Here is a 23,152-nt window from a genome sequence, read left to right as displayed (position 1 = left end):
ATAATGTTTTAAAATGATTTTTTAGGATTATTTGTATGTCATGATGATTCTGTTTTTAAATTATGTATGTAGCCTTGTGAACTCTTTAGTTATAAATGGTATAGAAATTTTTAAAATAAATAAATAAAATATATCCATTTGGTACAAATCAATGAGAAGGAGAGGGGTCTTGACTACAGTTTTCAAAATGAGAAACTATGAGCCACGTTTTCCAGGTATTTGGGACCTATAGGAGTGGTGATGGACAAAATCCATAATATGATTTTGTCCATACAGCTGTCAAATATGGGGAACAGCAGGCATTACAATGATTCTCAGAAGTTATCCCCTGGATATTAGATATTAAAGTCAATGACCCAAAAATCCAGGGTGTTTTTCTGTTATTACTTTCTCATTGAAAAGATTATATTCAGTAAATTCCCTATAGAGGTACAGTGAATAAGAAACTGAGTATTTGATTTCTTTTCCCAAAAGATATATTTTATGTGAGATCATTACTGATGAAGTCTACTTTCAGTACAGCAGAACAATAATCCTTTGTGAAATGCATGGCTTGTACAATAATAACAGATTCTGACTGCATTAGAGCCCTACAGTATAGCTCATCTCTGAGGGGAAATAATACCCCAACACCCTCCCTCAAGGTAGATAAAGGAAAGAGTTGGGTGCTACACATTTGTCCATTTAGTCCCTTATGCTTCTCATCTCCACTGATTTTCACCCTCCAACCAAACAAATATAAGATTATCTCACATCCCAAGTCACACAAGGGAAGCTAGAAATATGAAACAAAGATAAAATTCAAAACAAACTAAACAATTTGGGTAGAACTGTCCCTCCACTCAAAGACAATCTCATTAAGCAAACTGATATTTGTGGCAACATCAAACTACAGGATCAGATACTTTCAGCATCACATTACTGCCACTTTTCAATTGAAGGAAGATATAAATGAAGGAATGTAGCAATACAAATCACCAAAATTACAAAATGTAATATAGAAATAAACATCTTCCTCTACTTTTTCCTGGCACAGCTCAGCTACTAAGGTCTGCAAACCTCTCTCTCCAGCAGTCTAAATTTCCTAGGAACTAATTGCCAAAGGAACACCTTGCAGAATCAATTCCCTTCTCCTGAAAACCAAATTAGTAAAGTTTACATTGCTATTTTCACCATAATATCCAAAAGCACACAAACCACTTTCTATTTCAGACCTTTTCTTGTGTTTATTTTCAAACCCCTGTCACCCTGGCACATTGATACAGCAACCAATGTCGTCCAAAGTGACTAGAGTAGATTACAGCAAAATATACCAAAATTAAGGTGAGCTCTTTGGGATAAGTCCCTGTTTGGGCGCCACTGTGTAGCCCCCCTCCCCCAATGGCTGGTAATATGCACAGGAGGCAAGTCAGAAGGACACTATCAGATAAAAAGAGGGTAAATAGGACAAATAGAAATTCCCCCTTTACCAGTACATTCAGGGTTTTGGGACATTGATCCCCTGAGCTATATGCATAGAGATAGCCAGATGCTTAGAGAAATTCTCTGGCAGCTCCCCCAAAACTATTAACCAGAGAGACAAACTGTTCCTCCCTGCTCCCAACTGCTCACTTTCCCTTCTCATATCAACTGACTCTGTCCCTACCCCTATACCAGTGGTCCCCAACCCTGTCCTGGAGGACCACCAATCGGGTTTTCAGGATAGCCCTAATGAAAATGCATGGAGCAGATTTGCATACCTGTCACTTCCATTTTATGCAAATCTCTCTCATGCATATTCATTAGGGCTAGCCTGAAAACCTGATTGGCCTGGTGGTCCTCCAGGATAGGGTTGGGGACCACTGCTCTATACCATTTATCAGACTGAAAAAACTCTGACTCTTTCAAAAGAGCCAATAGTACTGTAGCTCTCTGTTCTTGGCAGTGGAAGAAGTCCACACAGTGTGCATGATAGCCTCTCCATTGCTATGACATCAGAGGCCTGTTTGCTGAATTTCTGCATATAGACAGATTCAGTGAACACAAGACTCCCCCTCTTCACTGTACTTTGGAAGATGAAGTGAACATGGGAATCCCCTCTCCTCACATGGGTACCATGCATAAGCATGTTCAACTCCTTTTTATCAAAAACTTCATTGGTTGCTGGTAGAGTCCAGAGTTCTGTTTAAATTCTTTAGTATCGGTTATAAAGTAGTTTTCGGTATGTTACCAGACTATCTTGCTCTTCATTTTCTCTTGAGTCACTCTAATAAGAGTATGCGTAGGATTAACCTGTTTAACTATCCCTCTATTAAATCCTGTCACTATAAGAAGTTTCTTGAGAGAACTTTCGCTTTTTAGGCCACTAAACTGAATACGGGGCTTGGAAAAACTATGTTAGAGGCTACCTCTTATTTTGATTTTAGAAAACTGTTAAAGACCCATCTGTTTGATAGGTTGACGCCTTAATACGTTCCTGTTTTTACAAAAAAATCTCATGTCTTAATTGATCTATTCCAATTTTATTTGCTTATTTTACATCTTATGTCATTTCTATTCACACTGTATGTATTAACTTTCCTTGTTGTGAACTGCTTTGAACTTTTTGGTAAAGCGGCATATAAAAAAAATAAATTATTATTAGTCCAGGTAACATGCCAATCTATTATTCAGGGTAACAAACATGAGTACATCTCAAGGTTCATGACAGTAATTTTCCCAAAGACTGGCATCAGCTACTTACCCCCTCTTCTACAAAGCTGCACTAGCGGCTGCTGTGCGACAACAGCCCCAAAGGCCTTTAAATCTCTATGGCAGGGGTAGGCAATTCCGGTCCTCGAGAGCCGGAGCCCGGTCAGGTTTTCAGGATATCCACAATAAATATGCATGAGATAGATTTGCATCTCAAGGAGACAGTGCATGCAAATCTATCTCATACATATTCATGGTTGATATCCTGAAAACCTGGCCTGGCTCCAGCTCTCGAGGACCGGAATTGCCTACCCCTGCTCTATGGCTTCGGGGCCATTATTGCGCGGCTTTGTAGAAGAGGGGTTTAGTCACTTTTATTGTGTGTATGTCAAGTAAGTTTTCAAGGAGAAATCATATATGTAGATTCTCTTAAAAAAGGACTAAGTTCAAAGCATGCCAGTTAAAATCATCTGCATTACTGGCACAGCTACATTTCACACCTGAAAATCAAATACAGTACACATCAGTTGTTTTTCTTCCCTACCCCTAACACACCTATAGGAATACTTTTTTTTTTTTTGCCTGTGGCTCAAAAGTGTGTACAGTGCCCATACATACTTTTAGCTGTACTTGAGAAGGGCAATTTTCAATCTAGCCATTTTATCCAGGTAGAAGCCTTTGAGAATTGATTTCCAAATGACTGGCACTGGTTCCAGTCAAAAATAAAAAGCCTGTCATTTCCAAATTAGATGAATGGCACTGGTATTAGCTACTTGCATATCTCAGGAACCAAATCACTAATCCTAATATTGGAATAACTTCTTGCTCTTTTTTTTTTTAGCTATGTAAGGTCTAAGTAGAAGTTGAAGGTGGTCCCTTTTTTCTTTTGTTTTAGAATTTTTAATTTATATTAATTAATTAAGCAAATTCGACCACGTCTCCCCGCTTCTGTCTAAGCTTCACTGGCTCCCAGTAATCCTTAGGGTTCACTACAAATGCGCCTGTCTAGCCTTCAAGTCTCTACACGGTATCCTTCCTCCTCTTTTCCCACTATCTTGGATCTCCTCGAATCCTAACTCCACCAGATCTACACAAAAATTCAAACTATCCTTCCCCTCTTTAAAAGGCATATCCCACACAGGAAAACTAGGGACATCCCTCCTCTTCAGGATCACCGAGCTGTGGAACGGCTTTTCTGCCCCATTTCGGAGTACGACCTCCCTCCAACGCTTCCGAAAACATTTGAAAACCTGGCTTTTTTCTAAAATGTAACTACTCCCCCCTCTTCGATATGCTAAGTCCCTCTATCTTCCTCTTTACTAAGTCCTTCCCCTCTTCATTGGAGTTCCTTTCTATATCAATTCCTGTAAACCGTGTCGAGCTCTATTTTTGTGGAGATGATGCGGTATACAAACTTAAGGTTTAGTTTAGTTTAGTTTAATTTTATTAATTTGGATGTTATAGAAAATTATATATTAGAAATGTTATTCCTTTTCTTCTTTTCTTTTTCTATTTAAATGGAGTTCTTTTCATAATTTTGATTGAATTATATTGTAAACCACTTTGATCCTTTTTGGCTGTATATGCAGTATATAAAGACTTTAATAAACAAACATAGCCATACTGTGTCAGACTGATGGTCCATCTAGCTCAGTATCTTGTTTCCAACAGTGACCAAATTAGGTCACAAGAACCTGGCAGAAACACAAATAGTTGTAATGCTCCATTCTGCTGATCCCAGGGCAAGCTGTGTGATTCCCCCATGTCTGTCTCAATAGCAGATTATGGACTTTTCCTCCAGGAACTTGTCCAAACCTTTTTTTAAACCCAGCTACACTAACAGCTGGTATCCTCTCATTTGTTTTAAAAGTATTTCCATATAATTTCATTGTCCTTTGATCTTTTTACTTTGTGAAAAGTTGATTTACTTTTACCTGTTCTACACCACTCAGGATTCTGTAGACTCAAGTTTTAAACTTGAGAATGTATAGGAAACAGAAGGTTAACACTGCACTACCTGACCCAGATGACGACAAAATTGTTTGTAAAGTGGTCAGACTTAGCAGATTAAACACGGCTGTGTTAAGATGATACAGGTAATATATAATGATGTGAACCTCGAATCACAAATTTGAAGGTATATATTATACTTTTAAGCCGTATCTTCAGAATGTGCCTTCCGTGTGGTTTATTTTACAATACCAACGTGAATCTTTCTACTAGAGAATGACACGGTGACAAAATTCATCACCGTCCCCGTGGATAACCGCGGGAAACCATCTTCATGTCATTCTTTAAGGAGAGAGGGAAGAATCAGAGTATAATTGGGCCACAACCACTGACCCACAAGCTTTGCTTTGAGGAATGCTGGTGTAGAAGGACTGAGGTTGAGATAGACACTACAGAATGACAGTCTCTGGTATCCAGAGCAGATATTGTGATGTCATAATGCCTCATTCCACCAGTGCCTAAGAGCCAATCACATCAGTGATGTCACAATGGCTTCATTATCCTTGGCTCCCATAAGAATCAGAGTATGAATGGCCACAACCACTGACCCACAAGCTTTGCTTGGAAGAATGCTGGTGTAGAAGGACTGAGGTTGAAATAGACACTAAAAAATGACATGGGATTATTTCCCGCGGTTATCCTTGGGGACGGGAACGGTGATGAATTTTGTCACCATGTCATTCTCTACTTTCTACATCAACTCATTGAAATCGATGTGCTGCTCTCGTCATTAATCAGCTTTGTTAGTTTAATATAGAGCTTCATAAACATGTGATTATTTCAATCTCTCTATCACTTTGCAAAGTTATGTGCTGTCTGAATGTCGGCTGGGGACTGATTCTTCCGACATGTTTCCCCTATCTTGGCCGCCTCAAGGATGTCCCCTAATTACGTTGCTCTGGTTCATTCCCCAGTGGTTTCTTTCTACTAAAAAGCAGTGCAATCCCCAGAGCCTAATGTATTTAATTTTGTAAACCACTTAACACTCATGTATTGTACAAGCGGTATATCAAATATAATAAATACAATACAATTGATATTGACTTACACTAATATTCTATAACAGAATCTTGGCACCTCAGTATCAGGTCTTTTGTTACCATCTTACATGGCTATGTTTAATCTGCTAATGAAATCAATAATACTCACTAATTTATATTAAGTCAACCTTGTAATCTTCCTAATTAAATTCTATATGACTGAATTTAAAACCTCTTAACAATATAAGCTGAACATGGAGGAGTAGCAGCTTTATGGATATTTTGGGGTTTCCGCAACGTGCTGAAGACAGATTTAATGAACTGTGGTCATGCTGGTGTTTATGAGGACCCTAAAAACAAATATAAGTACTTTACAAAAGAGATAAATTTTAAAGAAGAATTTAAGAAGAAAGCTTATAGACATGTAATACACTGAATTTCACAATAAAAGATGGATTGATCAAGAAATGGGGCTTAAAGGCACTCAGTAAAATATCTTGTGAACTTAGCCAGATGAAATCCATCATTATAGACATATTTATTTAAGAACAATAAATTGATTAAAATGATGTCCGACAAGCTTGCATTATTATGATGTTTTGAAGTCAGCCACACAGAATTTAATTTGGAAGAATGGTTGCTCAGCATGTGGCACAGAGGTGCCAAATTACAGAATTGCTCCCATTATGCGGTCACTGCTGCTGGCACTATCCATTTAGTTTAGGGCTGCTATTTATCAGGCCTAAACTAAACATTTAGGTCTGGATTCTGTATAGGACGCCCGGAAGGGGCATCCTATTCAGAATTGGGCTACACTAACCCTGATTCTGTAACAGACGTCCATGTTACAGACGCCGGTTACAGAATCGGGTTAGAGTAGACGCGGCCGCTACACTTATCGCGGCAAGGGATTTCCCTGCCGCGATAGGTATAGCGACTGCGGCTGCCTGTTTCCCTCCAACGATCGTCGGCAAGAGGGTGCCCAACTCCCTCCTTCCAGAGGATGCCCCCCTCCGAACCCCGTCCCCGCAGACCCCCATATCCTCCACCCCCACCCAACTAACCTCTAATCATTGGACGGGTTTTGCTACCGGCCGGCCGGCAGGCCCGCCTCATTGAAATGAGCCAGGCCTGCCCCTTTCCGGCCTATCCCCACTAAGCCTAAGGCCTGATTGGCCCAATCAGGCCTTAGGCTTAGCGGGGATGAGCAGGGATGGGCGGACCCAACAAGCCTAAGGTTTGATTGGCTCAGGCTCCTAGAGCCCAGGCCAATCAGGCCTTAGGCTTAGTGGGGATGGGCCAGAAAGGGGCGGGCCTGCCTCATTTTGAAGAGGTGGGCTTGCCGGCCGGAAGCAAGATCCGGCCAGCCGGCCAACAATTAGAGGTTAGTAGGGTGGGTCCAGACGAGGGTGCCCTCCGGCAGGAGGGGTTGGGCATCCTCCTGCCGGTGATCATGCGGGTGGCGGTCTTCCAGCAGGAGGGGTTGGGCACCCTCTGGCAAGAGAGGTTGGGTTCCCTCCTTTCAACGATCGGGGTGTCGGGGGATATCCTCCTGCCAGCAATCAGGGGTGTCAGGGGGTATCCTCTAGCAGGAAGGGTTGGGCACCCTCTTGCCAGTGATCAGGGGTGTCGGGGGGCATCCTCTGGTAGAAGAGGTTGGCCACCCTCCTGCTGGCGATCGTGGTGGGTGATGACAGGTGGCCGTGGCCGCTATACTAATCGCAGAAGGGAAATCCCTTCCCACGATAAGTATAGCGGCCGCGTCTACTTAAATGTAGGCCAGCATTGTAAGCATCTCTTGCTCTACTAGGGAGATACGTAGGGTTGCTAGGTTCCCCTAAGGCCCTTAGGGGAGCTTAGGCGGTCTTGCGGGCCTCCCTAGGCTCCTGGAGGCATCTTCAATATAGGCGGCCTGCCTGGGGAGCATTTTTTTTTTTTTTAAACGTGTGTCCGATTGGCTGATTAGACTGCTGTAAAATGCCTACAGCTGCCTAAAATCGGGACACACTTTGCAGAATCCGGGCCTTGGGGCCAATATTCAGCCTATGACTATTAGCATTTTTTAAGCCACTGATGGTCATGGGCCGAAAAGCTTGAATATTCAATGCCTGGCCATATCCAGGCACTGGAACATAATTTGAGGTTGAGGGGTAGTAGACAAGAGCAATGTAAGGAAATTCTTTTTTATGGAGAGGGTGGTGGATGCCTGGAATGCGCTCCCAAGGGAGGTGGTGGAGAGGAAAACAATGACAGAGTTCAAAAAAGCGTGAGATGGACACAGAGGATCTTGAATCAGAAAACAATAGTAAATATTTAAGAACTAAGGCCAGTACTGGGCAGACTTGCACGGTCTGTGTCCGTATAAGGCTGTTTGGTTGAAGATGGGCTGGGGAGGGCATCAATGGCTGGGATGGTTTAGATGGATTGGAGTGAGCTTTGATGGAGACTTCAGTAGATGGAACCTAAGCACAGTACCGGGCAGAGCTTTGGATTCTAGCCCAGAAATAGCTAAGAAAAAGGAAATTTTAAATGAAATCAGTAATTTAAAGAGAGGGTAATATTGGGCAGACTGGATGGACCATTCAGGTTTTTATCTGCCGTCATCTACTATGTTACTAAGTGCTGAAACCTAAAAGTTACCTGGGCAACTGTCGATATTCAGATAGGTGCCAGGTAACTTGCCAATAAAGTTAGGACAGCCTTTGTGCTTTCTAATTTTATCCACTTATCCAAATAGCATGAACATTGCTACTAACCAGGTATATTTGGACTCCACCACCAGACCATTTGGCACTGCCTGGGCAGGGTCATGACTAATGCTAATATCCCCTCCCAGCCCACTAAGGGGCTGTGGCTTACTGTCTGAGCTGCTGCCTCTGCACCCAAAGGTTGTGAAATCAAATCCTGGTGACCCTGGGCAAATCACTTAATCATCCAGTGCCCACCACGTTGAATGTCAGTTTTGAAATGCCAAAGTAGCAAAAAGGCATATAAAAGTCCTCATTCCCTTTCCCTTCTGCCTCTTAAACTCTTTTGACTATCACGCCCATTATCTGGATAGCAGATGACTATCACCACTATCTGGATAAGTTTTGCAGCCTGCTTTTGCTTCATCCTTCCACAGCCCATAGCATCGTGCTGATTAGATGTATTTTTGGCTTGATACTATCCATAAAACAGCTGAAATCCATGAATATGAAAGTCATACGCCCATTGGCAGCAAGTGAATATACATCATCCTTTGACTACCGGTCCAATAATAAGTAATAACAAAGACCAACTGGTTTATACAGTCTGACCAATCATGTCAGTCTACACTGCTAAGTATATATCTAGCTTCCAACTACAGAAGCTTGACCACTTGTAGAACATAGTTCCTTAAGGTTTCTGCTGTCTTCCTCTTTGGTTGTTTACCATCCTGGGCGGATATGCATACAAGTTCCCATACTTAATTCAATAATTAGTCCCTATAACCTCAGTGTCTTACCACAGAGCTCTGCGATAACCTAAATAGTTTTAAAACTAGTGAAGCTGTTGACTAAAGACTACTGCGGCCATTGCCTTAACATCCAGCTGCTCAGATCTTCCTCTTCCTGACTTTCCTGGATGGTGCCTGGTCATCGCCAACCTGCTGACATCATCTTAGCTGGTATCTAAGGCGTTGTAACACCTGTTGGCTTCAACTTACTACCCTTTGGCCTGTGCCTCAGAAATCTAATAATCGACACTGGTATTTAGGATGACAAACATAGGAATGTCTCAGGGATTAGACGGCATTAGAGTAACAGACACGGACATGTCTTGGGGATTAAATAATTGGCAATGGTATTACTACATGCAACAAGCATGGGCCTTTCTCAGGGATCAAATAACTGGTTCTAGTGTTAGTCAAAGTAACAAATACTAGCATTACTCAGGATCAGATGACTAGGAATGGCATTAGCTTAACAAAATACAGGCATATCTCTGAAATCAGGTGATTAGTATGAATAATACAGGTACATGTTTTAAGGAGACCAGGAAGGATTAATGGGTAGACAACAGGTAGAAATACATAGGACATGCACTATACCTACACAGTCACTCCCATTCTAGTAATAAGTGACTCCCAATTGAAAGATAATTGCAAGGAATGAAAGCAGTATAAAGCAGGGAGGTAAATCAGCAGAAGCTGGGAAAGTGTTGTCAGCTTACTGTGGGCAAGGTGTCTGCAGTCCTCTCAGATTCCCAAGCTCTCTGGAACACTTCTGGAACTGGAGGGACCGGTGGAGGAGGAAGCAGAGGTGATGGCAATGATTGTGGTGGTGGAGGAATGGTAGAGAATGAGTCGGATGAGGCTGGAGGATGGTGTGCTCCCTGCTGCAGACGAGGGGGGATAAAATCATCAAGTGTAGGAAAGGACAGGGGTGAGGTGGGGGTATCTGTGCCAGCAGGTACAAGAGGAGGTGGAGGACTGCTAGAGGTGCCTTCTTGCTCTCTCTCAGCGTTAACCTGGTGAAGTGGAACTATTATGACCTCAGGCGGTGCTGGGCTGGAAGCGGACTCCTGTGGGAGACAAGGTGGTGTTACACAAAGGGATCACAGATCCTGGACAGCAGTACGTTGATGTCATGTGAGCACACAGCAAAATCACGTGCACCTCTCAGCAAAGAACTGGACAGTTTGTACTCTGCACTAAAAGCATCACACAAGACAAAAATAGCAACAAAAACAAAAACAAACTACCCATCCCTCTCCTATTGCTCCCCACTTTATTCATTTGCATACAGTTCAAATCTCTGGAATGCTTCATCAGAGCGCACACACTTTTCCTCTAGTAATCACACCAGCCTGAGTCAGCTATTGCGACAGCTCTCTGAAGATGTACCAGCGAAAGTCTCCTGTGCATCACAGGAGCAGATGCAAGCTCCGTACCACGCTTGCCAGGAAATCAGAAACAGCTGATGAGCGAGGCTTAGAACTATATACTGTATGTTTGTAGGCAAAGAAAAAGGAAAGAACGACGCAATACCATAGTAAAGACATTTAGAGAATCATTAGGAAGACGAAGATGAAAATGTGTACCATGCTGCGTGTCTTGGCTGGATACCTCTGCTGGGCTGGACAGGATGAATCCTTTGCTGTCATTGGCTTAGAGTCAGCAGCAGTACATTGGGAATCTAGAACTCTGCGGCCCAGGTCTTGATGGATTGGATACTGGGTCCAGAAACTGTCTGTGCCATCATAGCTAACCGTTTCTTTCCTTGGGATACTGCTAAAGAATGGGCTGGGAGGGACAGGCAGAGGAGCAGAAGGCAGCTTCCTGCTTTCTGTTACGGAAGAAACAATATCTGTGCCCGGTGTTTTAGTTACATCAGCTTCCAAATTAGCCACCTCTCCCTCACCGTGTGCAATGCCTGTGGAATTCTCAGCTGCAGATGAGCCAGTGCTGTTAGCCAGAGAAGCTATATATAAGCTGCTGACCTTTCTTTCTTTGCCAGTCTCATGACTGGCATTCCTTCCAGTATTACTGCAACTGGGGACAGCAGGCTCCCCAGTGCTCAGTGCTTCTGAGAGGGGAAAACAAGGAGCAGGGTGTGAGTGTTCAGCAGGTGTCGAGGCCTGGGAAATTGGGCTGCTTGATATGTTAGAATACTCTGTGGAGATGCCTGGTGTTTCTGTGGTAATAAAAGGTGCTGGGTGTGTCTGTTTCCTAGCACTGTGTGGCGTGGGCTGTGTGTATGGCTTAGGAGCACTGAGATACACCCCATCCAGGACTGGCACTTGGTGAGATGCATTAGTAGTAGGGTGCCATGCAAAGCCCTGATCCCTAGAAGGGGGATGATGAGTCTTTCAATCAGATTCAAGACAAACAAAAATAAAATAAACACATTGTCAGCATATGAAGGAATAAAATGGAAATTCAGATTGCATCACAAATAAACCTGTTATCTGGTTGCAAACGCAATTGTCACTTGACTTATATGTTCTTATGCACGACTTCTTTCTCCAGTTCGCAGGACATGTTTCAGAGATTATCTTCCAAAATCTGTGCAATGATTTATATAAAACACATTTTGCTGAAAACTGCCCCTGAAATTCAAGTTTTCACTGCTACTCAAAGATCAGTGTTTTCTATTATTGTGAATCACCGACAGGCATTTTTTCAACTATAATATTGATATTTGGCATCCTATACAGGGCACTTTCCCAACAAAGGAAATAGAAAACAAACAGGATAGAGAATACACAAAATTGCTAGAGGAGACATGGGTTAAGGATACAGAAGCACAAAACTGTAGAGTTAAGAAAGAGACAATTCTGAAAAGTGAGTTTGGGACTGGACCATCAACACTGACAGAAGAGGGAGAATATTAAAATATTAGGTGAGGATAACAGACCTACAGTAGAAGAAGAGTCAGAATTCAGAAAATGTAGAGGAGGTTTGGTTTGTTTGGTTGTGGATAAGTGGGAAGGTGATGAAGGTATAGGACCAAGTGCAAAGGGACTAAGAATAAGAGAAATATCAGATGAGAGCACAGGGCCAGCTCAAGGGAAAGTGGTGCTCTGAGACAACTTGGCAACCCCCCTCTCCACTCCCCACCCAAGTTCAGCATCTTTCTTTCTATTGGGCTGGCATCTCTACCTCACCCCATTCCCGGTCCAGTCTCTTTCCCCCACCCTGCAGGTCCAGCACTGCTCCCTCATCCCTCTCACTCCCCTGCAGCCTGCCCTCAGAAAATGTCATTAGAGAAGGCAGAGGGAAAACCCAGAGAATGGCCAATGGTAGCTTGTCATTCTACTGCCACTGAGGACCAATATAAACCTTACATGACCACAGGGGAATGAGAGGTAAGAGAGCAGTGCCAGACCTGTGGGGAGAGATCAGACTTGGGGGGGGGGGGGGAAGAGAAGAAAAAAAGGCCTAACTTGTAGACCAGGTGAGGTCAGAGGCTAAGTGTTTTGGGGGTATTTAATTGCTAACATCTTGGGCCAAAGCCTCATCTTGTCCAGTGGTTAAACTGGCCCTGTGAGAGCAGAACTTTGGCATTCTGTAGGTATGGATCATGAAACAGTAACTTGTAGTGTTTAAGATGCTCTCTTTATTTTGCTTATGTTCTGTTTATGGACTAAACTAATGATGTCATCAATTGGGGGGGAAAAAAAAAAACCCAGATGAAATGGGATGGGCAAGCTATATAAAATTTAACAGAAATTTGAACAGTGCATAAGATTTTACTATGACCCAAAGGAAGAGGGTAGAAGAAGGATGAGATGAGAGTACATAGACAGTTAGCATCAGCACCCTGAGGTTGTGGGTTTGAGCCCAGTGCTGTTCCTTGTGACTCTGGGCAAGTCACTTAATCCTCGATTGCCCCAGGTACATTAAGTGGATTGTGAGCCTGCCGAAACAGATAGGGAAAAATGCTTGAGCACATGAATGAAAAAACCGCTTAAGACAGTTTAGTGCTGCTGAAAATATATGGCTAACCCCAAACAGATGATTTAACCAGTCAGGAGCTGTTTCCTATTTTTTTTTTTTTTCAAATATGTTTTATTTAAAGTGGTAGGATGCACAGTCAGGAGTCATTTCTGGCCGGTTAAATCATTTTGAAAATCGACCTAAACATTTTTGGACTAAATAGACAAGTAGGACCCAATTCAACAAGTCAAGTAGAATACTTTTTTTTATTTATTTTTATTTTAATAATTAAATAAATTATGCAAAAAGAAATACAAATCAGAATCAGGGGAACAAAATAAAAATTCTAGGACTTCAGACCTACAAAAGGGCATTTCATTTAGCCCTTCAATTTCAAAATTCCAAATGTGTGATTTGACATGTTTTGGATTAAGGTTTCATTGCTGTACCATTGACCTGAATAATATGACAATCATTTTTAGTCCAGAGCAATTTCCTTTATCAGGGTAATTTTCAAAGCTGTCTACAGAGCTGCAAAGAAAGTACACACATTTTCATTTTGAAAGTGCCTACAGAAGATTCGTGGCTCTTTTTGAGTCCTTTTTCAGAGTAAAATAATGTTCACACTTTAATAGTCTGGGGGGGAAGGTTTTTTTGTTAGTAGAAATATAATGGAATAGGGTTCTGACAGGATTTATCTGGAATGCAGCTATTTCTAGTATCACAAACTGGTAAATGCTTGGCTTTTGGGGGATCTATTTTCTGCATTTTATGCTAGTCTTCTTCATTTTTAATAGGATGGGTTAGAACAAGGGTAGGCAATTCCGGTCCTCAAGAGTCACAGGCAGGTCAGGTTTTCAGGATATCCACAATAAATGTGCATGAGATAGATTTGCATCTCAAGGAGGCAGTGCATGCAAATCCATCTCATATATTCATTGTGGACATCCTGAAAACCTGACCTGCCTGTGGCTCTCGAGGACCGGAATTGTCTACCCCTGGGTTAGAAAAATGCTTTTCTAGTGAATGACTCTGTTAGTGGTGATTAATAGATCACAATATATAAATCAATAATAGGCATTTGCTGGCTCCATGTTGTTAAAGAATGAGCATGTAAGAGTTGTGACCACCATGATAATGCTATACTATGGCCTTTTCTATACTGAAAAAAGTAATAAAATGTTAAATTACAAAAAAATATTATTGATAGGGAGAAAAGAATATTAAAAATAATTAGTAGAATATACCATCATGGACAGATCTATACCATAAAGAAACCTAGCTAGAGAGTACAGGTGAGCCAATCAAACTTACATGTAGAGTCCAGTAGCTGACCCCAGTAAAACCTGTTATATATTTTTTGTATTTGGGTCAGCAGATCACAACCACGCTGTTTATTCTCTGAGGACAAACAGAAGAAGGCTTCAAGGCATGCAGGAAACAGTGAAAGGTCACTCCCATGGAACAGGAAGTGATCGACAATGACCGAAATCCCCACCAACAAAACTGTAATGGAAATAAACTGAACCAAAGAAATGAAAACCAAATTCCAAGTCAGCTGCCTGGAGAAGCTCATATCTGACACTTGACAACTGTCCAATGTTTTCAAGTTAGCAGTAGGCCTATTAAGGTGTTTCAATGCATTAAGCACTGAGCTCAGTGGCCAATATTATCAGTAATGCACAGTTCATATCCATAATGAAGAAAACAAATATAGCATAAAGTGCAGAAAATATTAATGAGTTGCATCACATGCAAATTACATTACATTACATTAGTGCGGTTCAAGGTACCTTGCAAATATAAGCAAAGCAGCTTAATACTGAAATTAACAAGAGTCTTATTAAACACTGTGATCCAGGTTAATCCTTAGAGAGTTAAATACACTATAAAATGGGAAAGTAACATTTTCCTCAAAATTCCTGCAAAAAAGCTCCCTATTGTCCTTCCTGGCATAATTCTCTAGCATATCTTCACAAAGAGCATATTGTAGTATCCCTAGGTTAACAAAAACCTTTTCAGCACCTGACTTCAAAAACAGCTAACTCCCCCCCCCCCCCATTTTAATTTTTGAAGATTATGAGGGGTCGCTGAAAAGTTCTTAGCCCAGCCAAGAAGAGAATGATGTAGAGAGTTGCGCGGGGACAGAAATCCCACCCGTCCCCACCCGTCCCCGCCAAAATCCCACCCATCCCCACCCGTCCCCGTGAGGAATCCCTCCGTCCCCACCCGTCCCCGTGAGGAATCCCTCCGTCCCCACCTGTCCCCGCGAGGAATCCCCTCCGTCCCCACCCGTCCCCGCGAGGAATCCCCTCCGTCCCCACCCGTCCCCGCGAGGAATCCCCTCCGTCACCATCCTTCCCTATAAACTTCAGAAATAGTTATTTTATTTAATTATGCTACTGAATTAAAGGCTCTGGTAGAGACCCATTTACAAATAAGCAAAGAGACTATTAATTTGGAAATATTAATTGGGAAGAATACATACTTTGTAAATGGGTTTCTACCAGAACCTCTAATGTAAATATAAAATATAAATACTCAGCTGATGAGAACCCACAAACTGTCAGCTGAGGACTTCCTTTGCAGTTGGCCTGGGGTCCCTTTTGCCAAGCTTGGCAGGCAGCAGTAGCGTCCCTGAGTCACAGATGCTGGCACCTCAGTGGCTCATGGATGCTGCCAGCGACTGCTGCGCTTGGTGGAGGGGAGTTCTGACCATCTCTAGAGGAGGTCCTCTGCTGGCGGTGCTTGGGGATCCCCACCAGTCACAGCAAGGGCCAACAAGTACTTCAACACTGTAGAAATAAAACCAGAAATGCATTTCCTTTTCTTTTGAACACAAAACAAAGATATCTGCCATATACATTTCCCAAGGCAGATGACTCTATGCAATGTCACCTCGGTAACAAAATACAAAAATAGACAAATACACCCCCTCCCTTTTTACTAAACCACAATAGTAGGTTTTAGCACAGGGAGTTACGCTGAATGCCTCGCGCTGCTCTCAATGCTCATAGGCTCCCTGCGCTAAAAAACAATATTGCGGTTTAGTAAAAGGGAGCCATAGTGCAAAATATAGACAGCAGATATAAATTCTCAAAACAGACACATTTTGATCACTAAATTGAAAATAAAATCATTTTTCCTATCTTTGCTGTTTGGTGATTTCATGAGTCTCTGGTTGCACTTTCTTCTTCTGACTGTGCATCCAATCTTTCTTCCTTTCTTCCAGCCTCCTGTATGTTTCCTCTCCTCCAGACCTCATTCTCTCCCCCAACTTTTTCTTTGTCTCCCTGTTTCCCCTTCTTTCTGTCTCCGTGCCGTCCCCCAAGCCACTCGGTTTGCTGCCACCGCAATCGGGGAACAGCCCCCAAGCCACCACCGTCCCAAGCTTTCCCTGCAGAAGTGTTGCGCTGACCAGCATTCCGCTCCCTGACGTCAATTCTGACGTAGGAGAGGAAGTTCCGGGCCAACAAGGCATTTCTCCTCATTCCATCCAGCCTGAGCCCCATCTCTCCTTGATCCAGCATTTCCCTTCTGTGTCTGTCAGAATTACCATTCCACCTATTTTCCAGCATCACCCTTCTTTGTGTCCATCTCACCTATATCCGTATCTCACCACTTTTTCAGAATCTTCATTTGTCTCTGTCCTTGTCTTTACCCCATATTCACCATTTGCCCTTTCAATGTCTTTATCTCCCCCCCCCACACACACTTTTTCAGCATTACTTCTATGTCTCTATTTCACCTCCTCTTCATGTCCCCTCTGTATCTCTATCCTTATTCAGAAGGTCCTGCTTACCCTTTCTCTTCTTTGTGTCACTATCTCCATTTTCAGCTTTCCCCCCTTTTCCTTTGTTACTGCACCCTGTAGCCAGAATCTTTCCACCCTCTCTCCACTCCGGCCCAGCCCAGTATGAAATATTTCCTTTTGTTTCTCTCCCCTCTCTCTTCTCCTCCCTCACCCACGAGTCCTGCATCTGGCCCTCTCCCTTCTACCTGCACCTGGCAACACCCCCCTGCTCCGCGGCTCTCTTAAGCAACTCGTCAGCAGCGGTGATCAAGACAAGCTGCCGACATCGAGGCCTTCCCTCTACGAGTCCCACCTTTGTGGAAAAAGGAAGTTGAAACAAGCGGGACTCGCAGAGGGTAGGCCCCGACGTCAGAAGCTTGTGTCGATCGTTGCTGCTGAGTTGCCGAAGAGAGCCGCAGGTAGAAGGGAGAGGGAGATAGGAAGGCTGTAGAAGCTCCGGAGCATGACACCGAACCCGGCCAGGATGATTTCTTTTTCAGGCTGCTGCTGCCGCTGCCATCCCCCACCCGAAATGACAAAAAACAGCCTAATGCCCGCGTCGGGAAATAGCCATGCTGAGCAGTGAGCTCAGCACGTACACAGATGAAAGCCTTGCTTGCTGATTGGTCCGGCGGCACGGTGGGGCGGGGCCGCCGGACCAATCAGCAAGCAAGGCTTTCATCTGTGTACGTGCTGAGCTCACTGCTCAACATGGCTATTTCCCGACGCGACGCCAGACTTGTAAGCTGCATGCTTGCATCGCCAGAATTTAGGTAGGTTGTTTTCATCCCCGTGGGAGTCCCGTGGGCAAGGGGGCGTCCCCGTGGGAGTCCCGTGGGTCAGGGGGGCATCCCCGTGGGAGTCCCGTGGGCCAGGGGGCGTCCCCGTGGGAGTCCCGTGGGCCAGGGGGGGAACCCGCGGGATCCCCGCGATCCCTGTTCCCGTGCAGACCTCTAGAATGATGTGGAGCTATGAAACTTACAAGTTTTCCCACACTTTTCTTGACACTTTTCATTTAATTTCATATCATTGAAATGAAAAGTGTGGAATAACTTGTAAGCTTCTTGGCTCCACAACATTCTCGTCTTGGCTGGGCTGAGAACTTTTCAGCAGCCCCTCGTAAGTACTTAACTTGATAATTTTCTTTCTAGTAAATAGGCACATCATTTCTGAATTCTTGGGTAGTCAATCCTTTCTCGTGAAATTCAGAGAAGGGAGACTCACTAGCATTTTTTCACTCCGCCTCCCAGGCTATTATTCATCCAGACTGCCAGAACGTCTATCTTTATATCACATTTTCAACCAAAATTTTGTCCAAGTCCCAAATGCCCAGAACAAGACCATTTAGACTTGGGCCGGGCCAATCTTGTAATGGACTGGCTACCCAGACATGGCAACAGAGAAGTGGGGCACCTTACAGGGCACTGCTGTGAACTTCACGAAAAAAGAGCCAGATAAAACATCTCACCACAACTCCCTTATAGGTTATAGGCAAACCACTATACCTACCTGTCTACAACCCCAATAGCCTTTATGGCTGCAAGTGGCACCTATATGGCAGTAGAGTAGGGTTTGGGGGAGCACACATGTTCCACCATAAATGTAGTAGTTAGACTGGCTTATGGGCCTGGGTCCTCCTCTCTATGGTTCACTAGCCCACCCCTCAGGCTATTTAAGACACCTGTGTGCAGCTCTATTAGGCTTTCCTATACCAGGTGCTGATGTTCTGGAGAAAAGTATGTACTTTTTTATTCTGATCTTTGTGGAGGGGTGAAGAGGTCAGTGAACACTGGAGGGGGAGTCTTTACTTTGTCTCTGTAGTAGTTATCTGGTCACTTTGGATACCTGTTTTTACATCGTCTAACTCACAGTTCTTCAACCGCCGGTCCGCGGACTGGTGCCGGTCCGCAGAAAATTTCTGCCGGTCCGCACAGGGCCGGCGAGATCAAGTCGGCAGTTAAATTTCCTGCCGACTGCGGTTCCTCCCAACTAATGTTTCTCCCAGCCTCAGGCGATCAAGATGGGCTGCCAACGTCGGGGCCTTCCCTCTCTGAGTCTCGCCTGTTCGGAAACAGGAAGTTGAAACAAAATAGGCGGGACTCAGAGAGTGAAGGTCCCGCCGAGTTGCTGAAGAGTGCCGCGGGGAAGTTGTGATTAGACCTGAGAGAGCTGCAAATTCAGGTGCAGGTGAAGGGAGATGGTCAACGTGTGCGAACAAGATCCTGGGGAGCCTTCACAGTGGCTGTCTCCCCTCCCATCAGCTCTCCAATTTGCCAGGGAAGTGATTTACCGGCAACTTCCTGCAGGCAAGTACCGAGAGCTGCTGGAAGGGGAGGAAGCCACTGTAGGAGGCTGGGAAGGTCTGGAAAAGGGAGAGCTGTTACTGGACTTGAAGGGAGTTAGAAGGAGAGATGCTGCTGGGAGGGGAGGAGGGAAAGGTATGGGAAGAGAGTTAATGTTGGATAGAGGGAGGAGGGAAGGGAGAAGAAGGAGAGATGCTGCTGGGAGGGGAGGAGGGAAAGGGATGGGAAGAGAGTTACTGTTGGATAGAGGGAGGAGGGAAGGGAGAAGAAGGAGAGATGCTGCTGGGAAGGGAGGAGGGAAAGGGATGGGAAGAGAGTTATGTTGGATAGAGAGAGGAGGGAAGGGAGAAGAAGGAGAGATGCTGCTGGGAGGGGAGGAGGGAAAGGGATGGAAAGAGAGTTAATGTTGGATAGAGGGAGGAGGGAAGGGAGAAGAAGGAGAGATGCTGCTGGGAGGGAGGAGGGAAAGGGATGGGAAGAGAGTTAATGTTGGATAGAGGGAGGAGGGAAGGGAGAAGAAGGAGAGATGCTGCTGGGAGGGAGGAGGGAAAGGGATGGGAAGAGAGTTAATGTTGGATAGAGGGAGGAGGGAAGGGAGAAGAAGGAGAGATGCTGCTGGGAGGGAGGAGGGAAAGGGATGGGAAGAGAGTTAATGTTGGATAGAGGGAGGAGGGAAGGGAGAAGAAGGAGAGATGCTGCTGGGAGGGAGGAGGGAAAGGGATGGGAAGAGAGTTAATGTTGGATAGAGGGAGGAGGGAAGGGAGAAGGAAAAAAAGGAAGGAGGGTAGGGAGAAAGAAAAAAAAGGAAGGAAACAGCTGGCAGGGAGATTACAGGAGGGGAAGGGGGTCAGGGTGGAATGGAGAGATCAGATGAGAGAAAGGGGAGAGAGAGGAATGAGAAAGTAGAGAGACATTGATGCTGGAAAGGGGGTCAGCAGAGAAATGAGAGAGGGATAAAGATGCTAGATCTGGTGTAGGAGAGATAAAAATGAAGAAGACAGTGAAGCTGGAATGAATGATGTAAAAAGGAGAGAGGAGGAGGGACAAGGAAGAGGGGCATAGAAAGAAGTCAGATACATATGGAAGGGGGAGAGGGCAGACATTGGATGGAACGGGCAGATGCTGGAAGGAAAAGAGTGAAAAGAAGATGAAAGCAGAAACCAGAAACAACAAACGGTAGAAAAAAATAATTTTATTTCTATTTTGTCATTAGAATATATCAGATTTGAATTATATATCCTGCTAGAGATATAACTGGGGACTGCAGTATTCTGTTAGCATGATATTTCTATGTAGCATTCTATAATAACTTGGCTTGTTCAGTTTTCTTGATAGTAGAGGGGATATATGTGAAGGGGAGGGGAGACAGGGGTTTTGTTGGTCCGTGCTCTGTATATTTGTATTTATAAAATCACAATTGTTTAGGATATTGTTTATTTTTAGACTTTAATAAAATACGTTCAATATAAAATCATAATTGCGGCTTGTGCAGATGGGATCAGATGGTTTGCGGGGACCGAGCTCGCGGAGATGGGGCGTAAACGGGGTTTTTTAATTTTAGTCCTAGTAGTTTGCCGGTCCACAAAATAATTATTTTATTTCTGCCGGTCCACGGGTGTAAAAAGGTTGAAGAACACTGGTCTAACTCACAATGTTTAAGTTTCGTCCAGGATGTCTAGTAAAACATTCAATTATTACATTACATTACATTAGTGATTTCTATTCCGCCATTACCTTGCGGTTCAAGGCAGATTACATTCAAACTAAAAACAAGAATTACATTCAAAATTTGAAAGAATAGAATAAGCGATGATATAAAATTTTCCCTTGTGTGTTTGCTCTGGGGTCTGTTTTCCCTCCGTTTTCTTTATAAATGCTTTCTGAGCCATAGAGGGGTAGTTATTCCTTTGTAAATCCTTTACATTTGGAGGTTTGGGATTTATGTTCTAATTTCTATATGTTTTAGTAACTACTTTGGCGGTATAACTAGACCAGGGATCTCAAAGTTCCTCCTTAAGGGCCGCAATCCAGTCGGGTTTTCAGGATTTCCCCAATGAATATGCATTGAAAGCAGTGCATGCACATAGATCTCATGCATATTCATTGGGGAAATCCTGAAAACCCGACTGGATTGCGGCCCTCAAGGAGGGACTTTGAGATCCCTGAACTAGACTGACTGCACCTTTCTGAAGCAATTTAATGTTGCTTTAAATATATACATTTCTTTATGATTTCTTTCGGTCTTGTATCCTCCCTTATTATGGGAGCTATAGGTGATTTTGGAAAAAAAATTAATGTTTCTTTATTATTTGGCTTTTAGAAAATTTTTTACATAAATCCTTACTTTCATTTCTTCATTTGCTTTGTAGTCTTATTTTGAAAAACTGTGTGACCAGAGCTTTAGATCAAGAGAACACTAGGTGCGGTCTACTTAGATTTGATTCCACAGAGGTGACTTACAAATAAACCAATCACCTTTTATATGGGCCCAAAACTGTTAGAAACTGGTTAAATAGACATCAACAAAAGGGAAGTGGCAAATGACTGGATTTTAAATGTGTTACTTACCTTTTCCAAACCTAAGCTCAAGGAAAGATACAGTACATTCTGGTACACAAGTTATTATCCTGCCTAAGTGGGCTCACAGCCTAAGTTCTCCCTAAGGCAATGGAGGATGAAACAACTAGTTCAAAGTTAACTCTGAAGAAAGGAGTACCACCAGTGGTCTCATTTAATGATCAGTCCCTTAGTTTGTTTTTATTCCAAACATTTTTAAAAGATATATTATGAAAGAGCTATCAGAAAAGATTACCAACACTTGTAACATGGTAGACAAAAGGTGTGGAAAACATGAGGTAGTGGCTCTAGTGAAGTTTGAGCAATGGTCTAGAGCAGGGGTCCTCAAATCCAGTCCTCAAGGTCCACAACCCATCATGGTTTTCAGAATGTCTTCTATGAATTTGTAAGATATCCATTTGCATTCGCTGCTTCTATTGCATGCAAATATATCTCATACACATCCAGATTGGGTTGTGGACCTCAAGGACTTTGATTTGAGGAACCCTGTTCTAGAGCTTGGCAACTAAAGTATAATGCTAAAATTGTAGCAGTGTGCATTTGGGCTATAAAACCAAGGGGATTAATACAGTACCAGGGCAAAGTTCTACAAACAAAACAAGTGTGGGGATAGCCATTTCTGTTGATATTAAGGTAGCCAAACAGGCAACAACAAAAGCCAGAAGGACGCTTAGGTGTAATGAAAGAAGAATGGGCAGCAGGAAAAACGAGGTGAGTTTGCTTCCATATAAGTCTCTGGAGAAAACACATTTGGAGTACCATTTGCAATTCTGGGGTCTGCACCTTCGAAGGAATGTAAACAGGAGAGAGTTGATTTATTGAGCCTATTTAAAAAAGTCAATATCTGTCAAAGCATATGAGGACAGACAAAGATGGGAACATGTATAATTCGGAGGAAAGGTGGGGTGGGATGATATGACAGATGCTTAAAAGCATCTCCATAGTATGAATGCACAGAAGGCCTCTTTCTAAGGAAAGGAAACTCTGAAATGAGGGGTTTATAGGATGATAGTGAGATAGACTCAGAAGTAATTGAAGGGAATGAGTTTTTTTTTCCCTCCCCCCCAAAAGGTTTCAGAAGCATGAAACAGCCTTCCAGTGGAGGTGGTTCAGACGAAAATATCTAAATTTTAAAAAAAAATGTAACAAGTCCAGAAGATCTTTAAGGAACTGTAAAGCTGAGAAATTAACCAGGATGAACAGAGCGGATAAACCGTATGGTCTTTACCTGCCATCAAAACATCTAAATTATGGTCACTGGAAATAGGTGGGATCTATAAGTTATGGGCCTTGTTAAGGCAATTTAATAATGGCCTGATAATATACTGTCAAGCTCTATCTCCAGCAGTATTCAAATCTAGGTTAAAAGCCCACTTGTTCAAGGATGCTTTTAACTCCTGACTCTTACTCATTTGTA

At 43.3% G+C, this 23,152-nt stretch overlaps 1 protein-coding gene across 22 annotated transcripts in view; it reads right to left on the bottom strand.

Moving 5' to 3' along the window:
- SORBS1 (sorbin and SH3 domain containing 1) overlaps positions 1 to 23,152 on the bottom strand; it is a 510,557-nt gene that overhangs the window by 234,406 nt on the left and 252,999 nt on the right. For 18 of the 22 annotated variants that reach the window (XM_033940055.1, XM_033940058.1, XM_033940056.1 and 15 more), the window contains 2 exons: positions 10,725 to 11,489; positions 9,855 to 10,205 (listed from right to left, as the gene is read on the bottom strand). The exons of 2 other annotated variants lie outside the window; for them this stretch is intronic. In XM_033940055.1, coding sequence (XP_033795946.1) covers positions 9,855 to 10,205; positions 10,725 to 11,489 — 1,116 coding nt within the window. The remainder of the gene's footprint in view (positions 1 to 9,854; positions 10,206 to 10,724; positions 11,490 to 23,152) is intronic. 2 more of the 22 variants (XM_033940070.1, XM_033940072.1) reach the window with 2 other exon arrangements.

The sequence above is a fragment of the Geotrypetes seraphini genome, chromosome 4 (assembly GCF_902459505.1).
Source record: "Geotrypetes seraphini chromosome 4, aGeoSer1.1, whole genome shotgun sequence".
NCBI lineage: Eukaryota > Metazoa > Chordata > Amphibia > Gymnophiona > Dermophiidae > Geotrypetes > Geotrypetes seraphini.
This window is presented reverse-complemented; position numbering and strand designations above follow the sequence as displayed.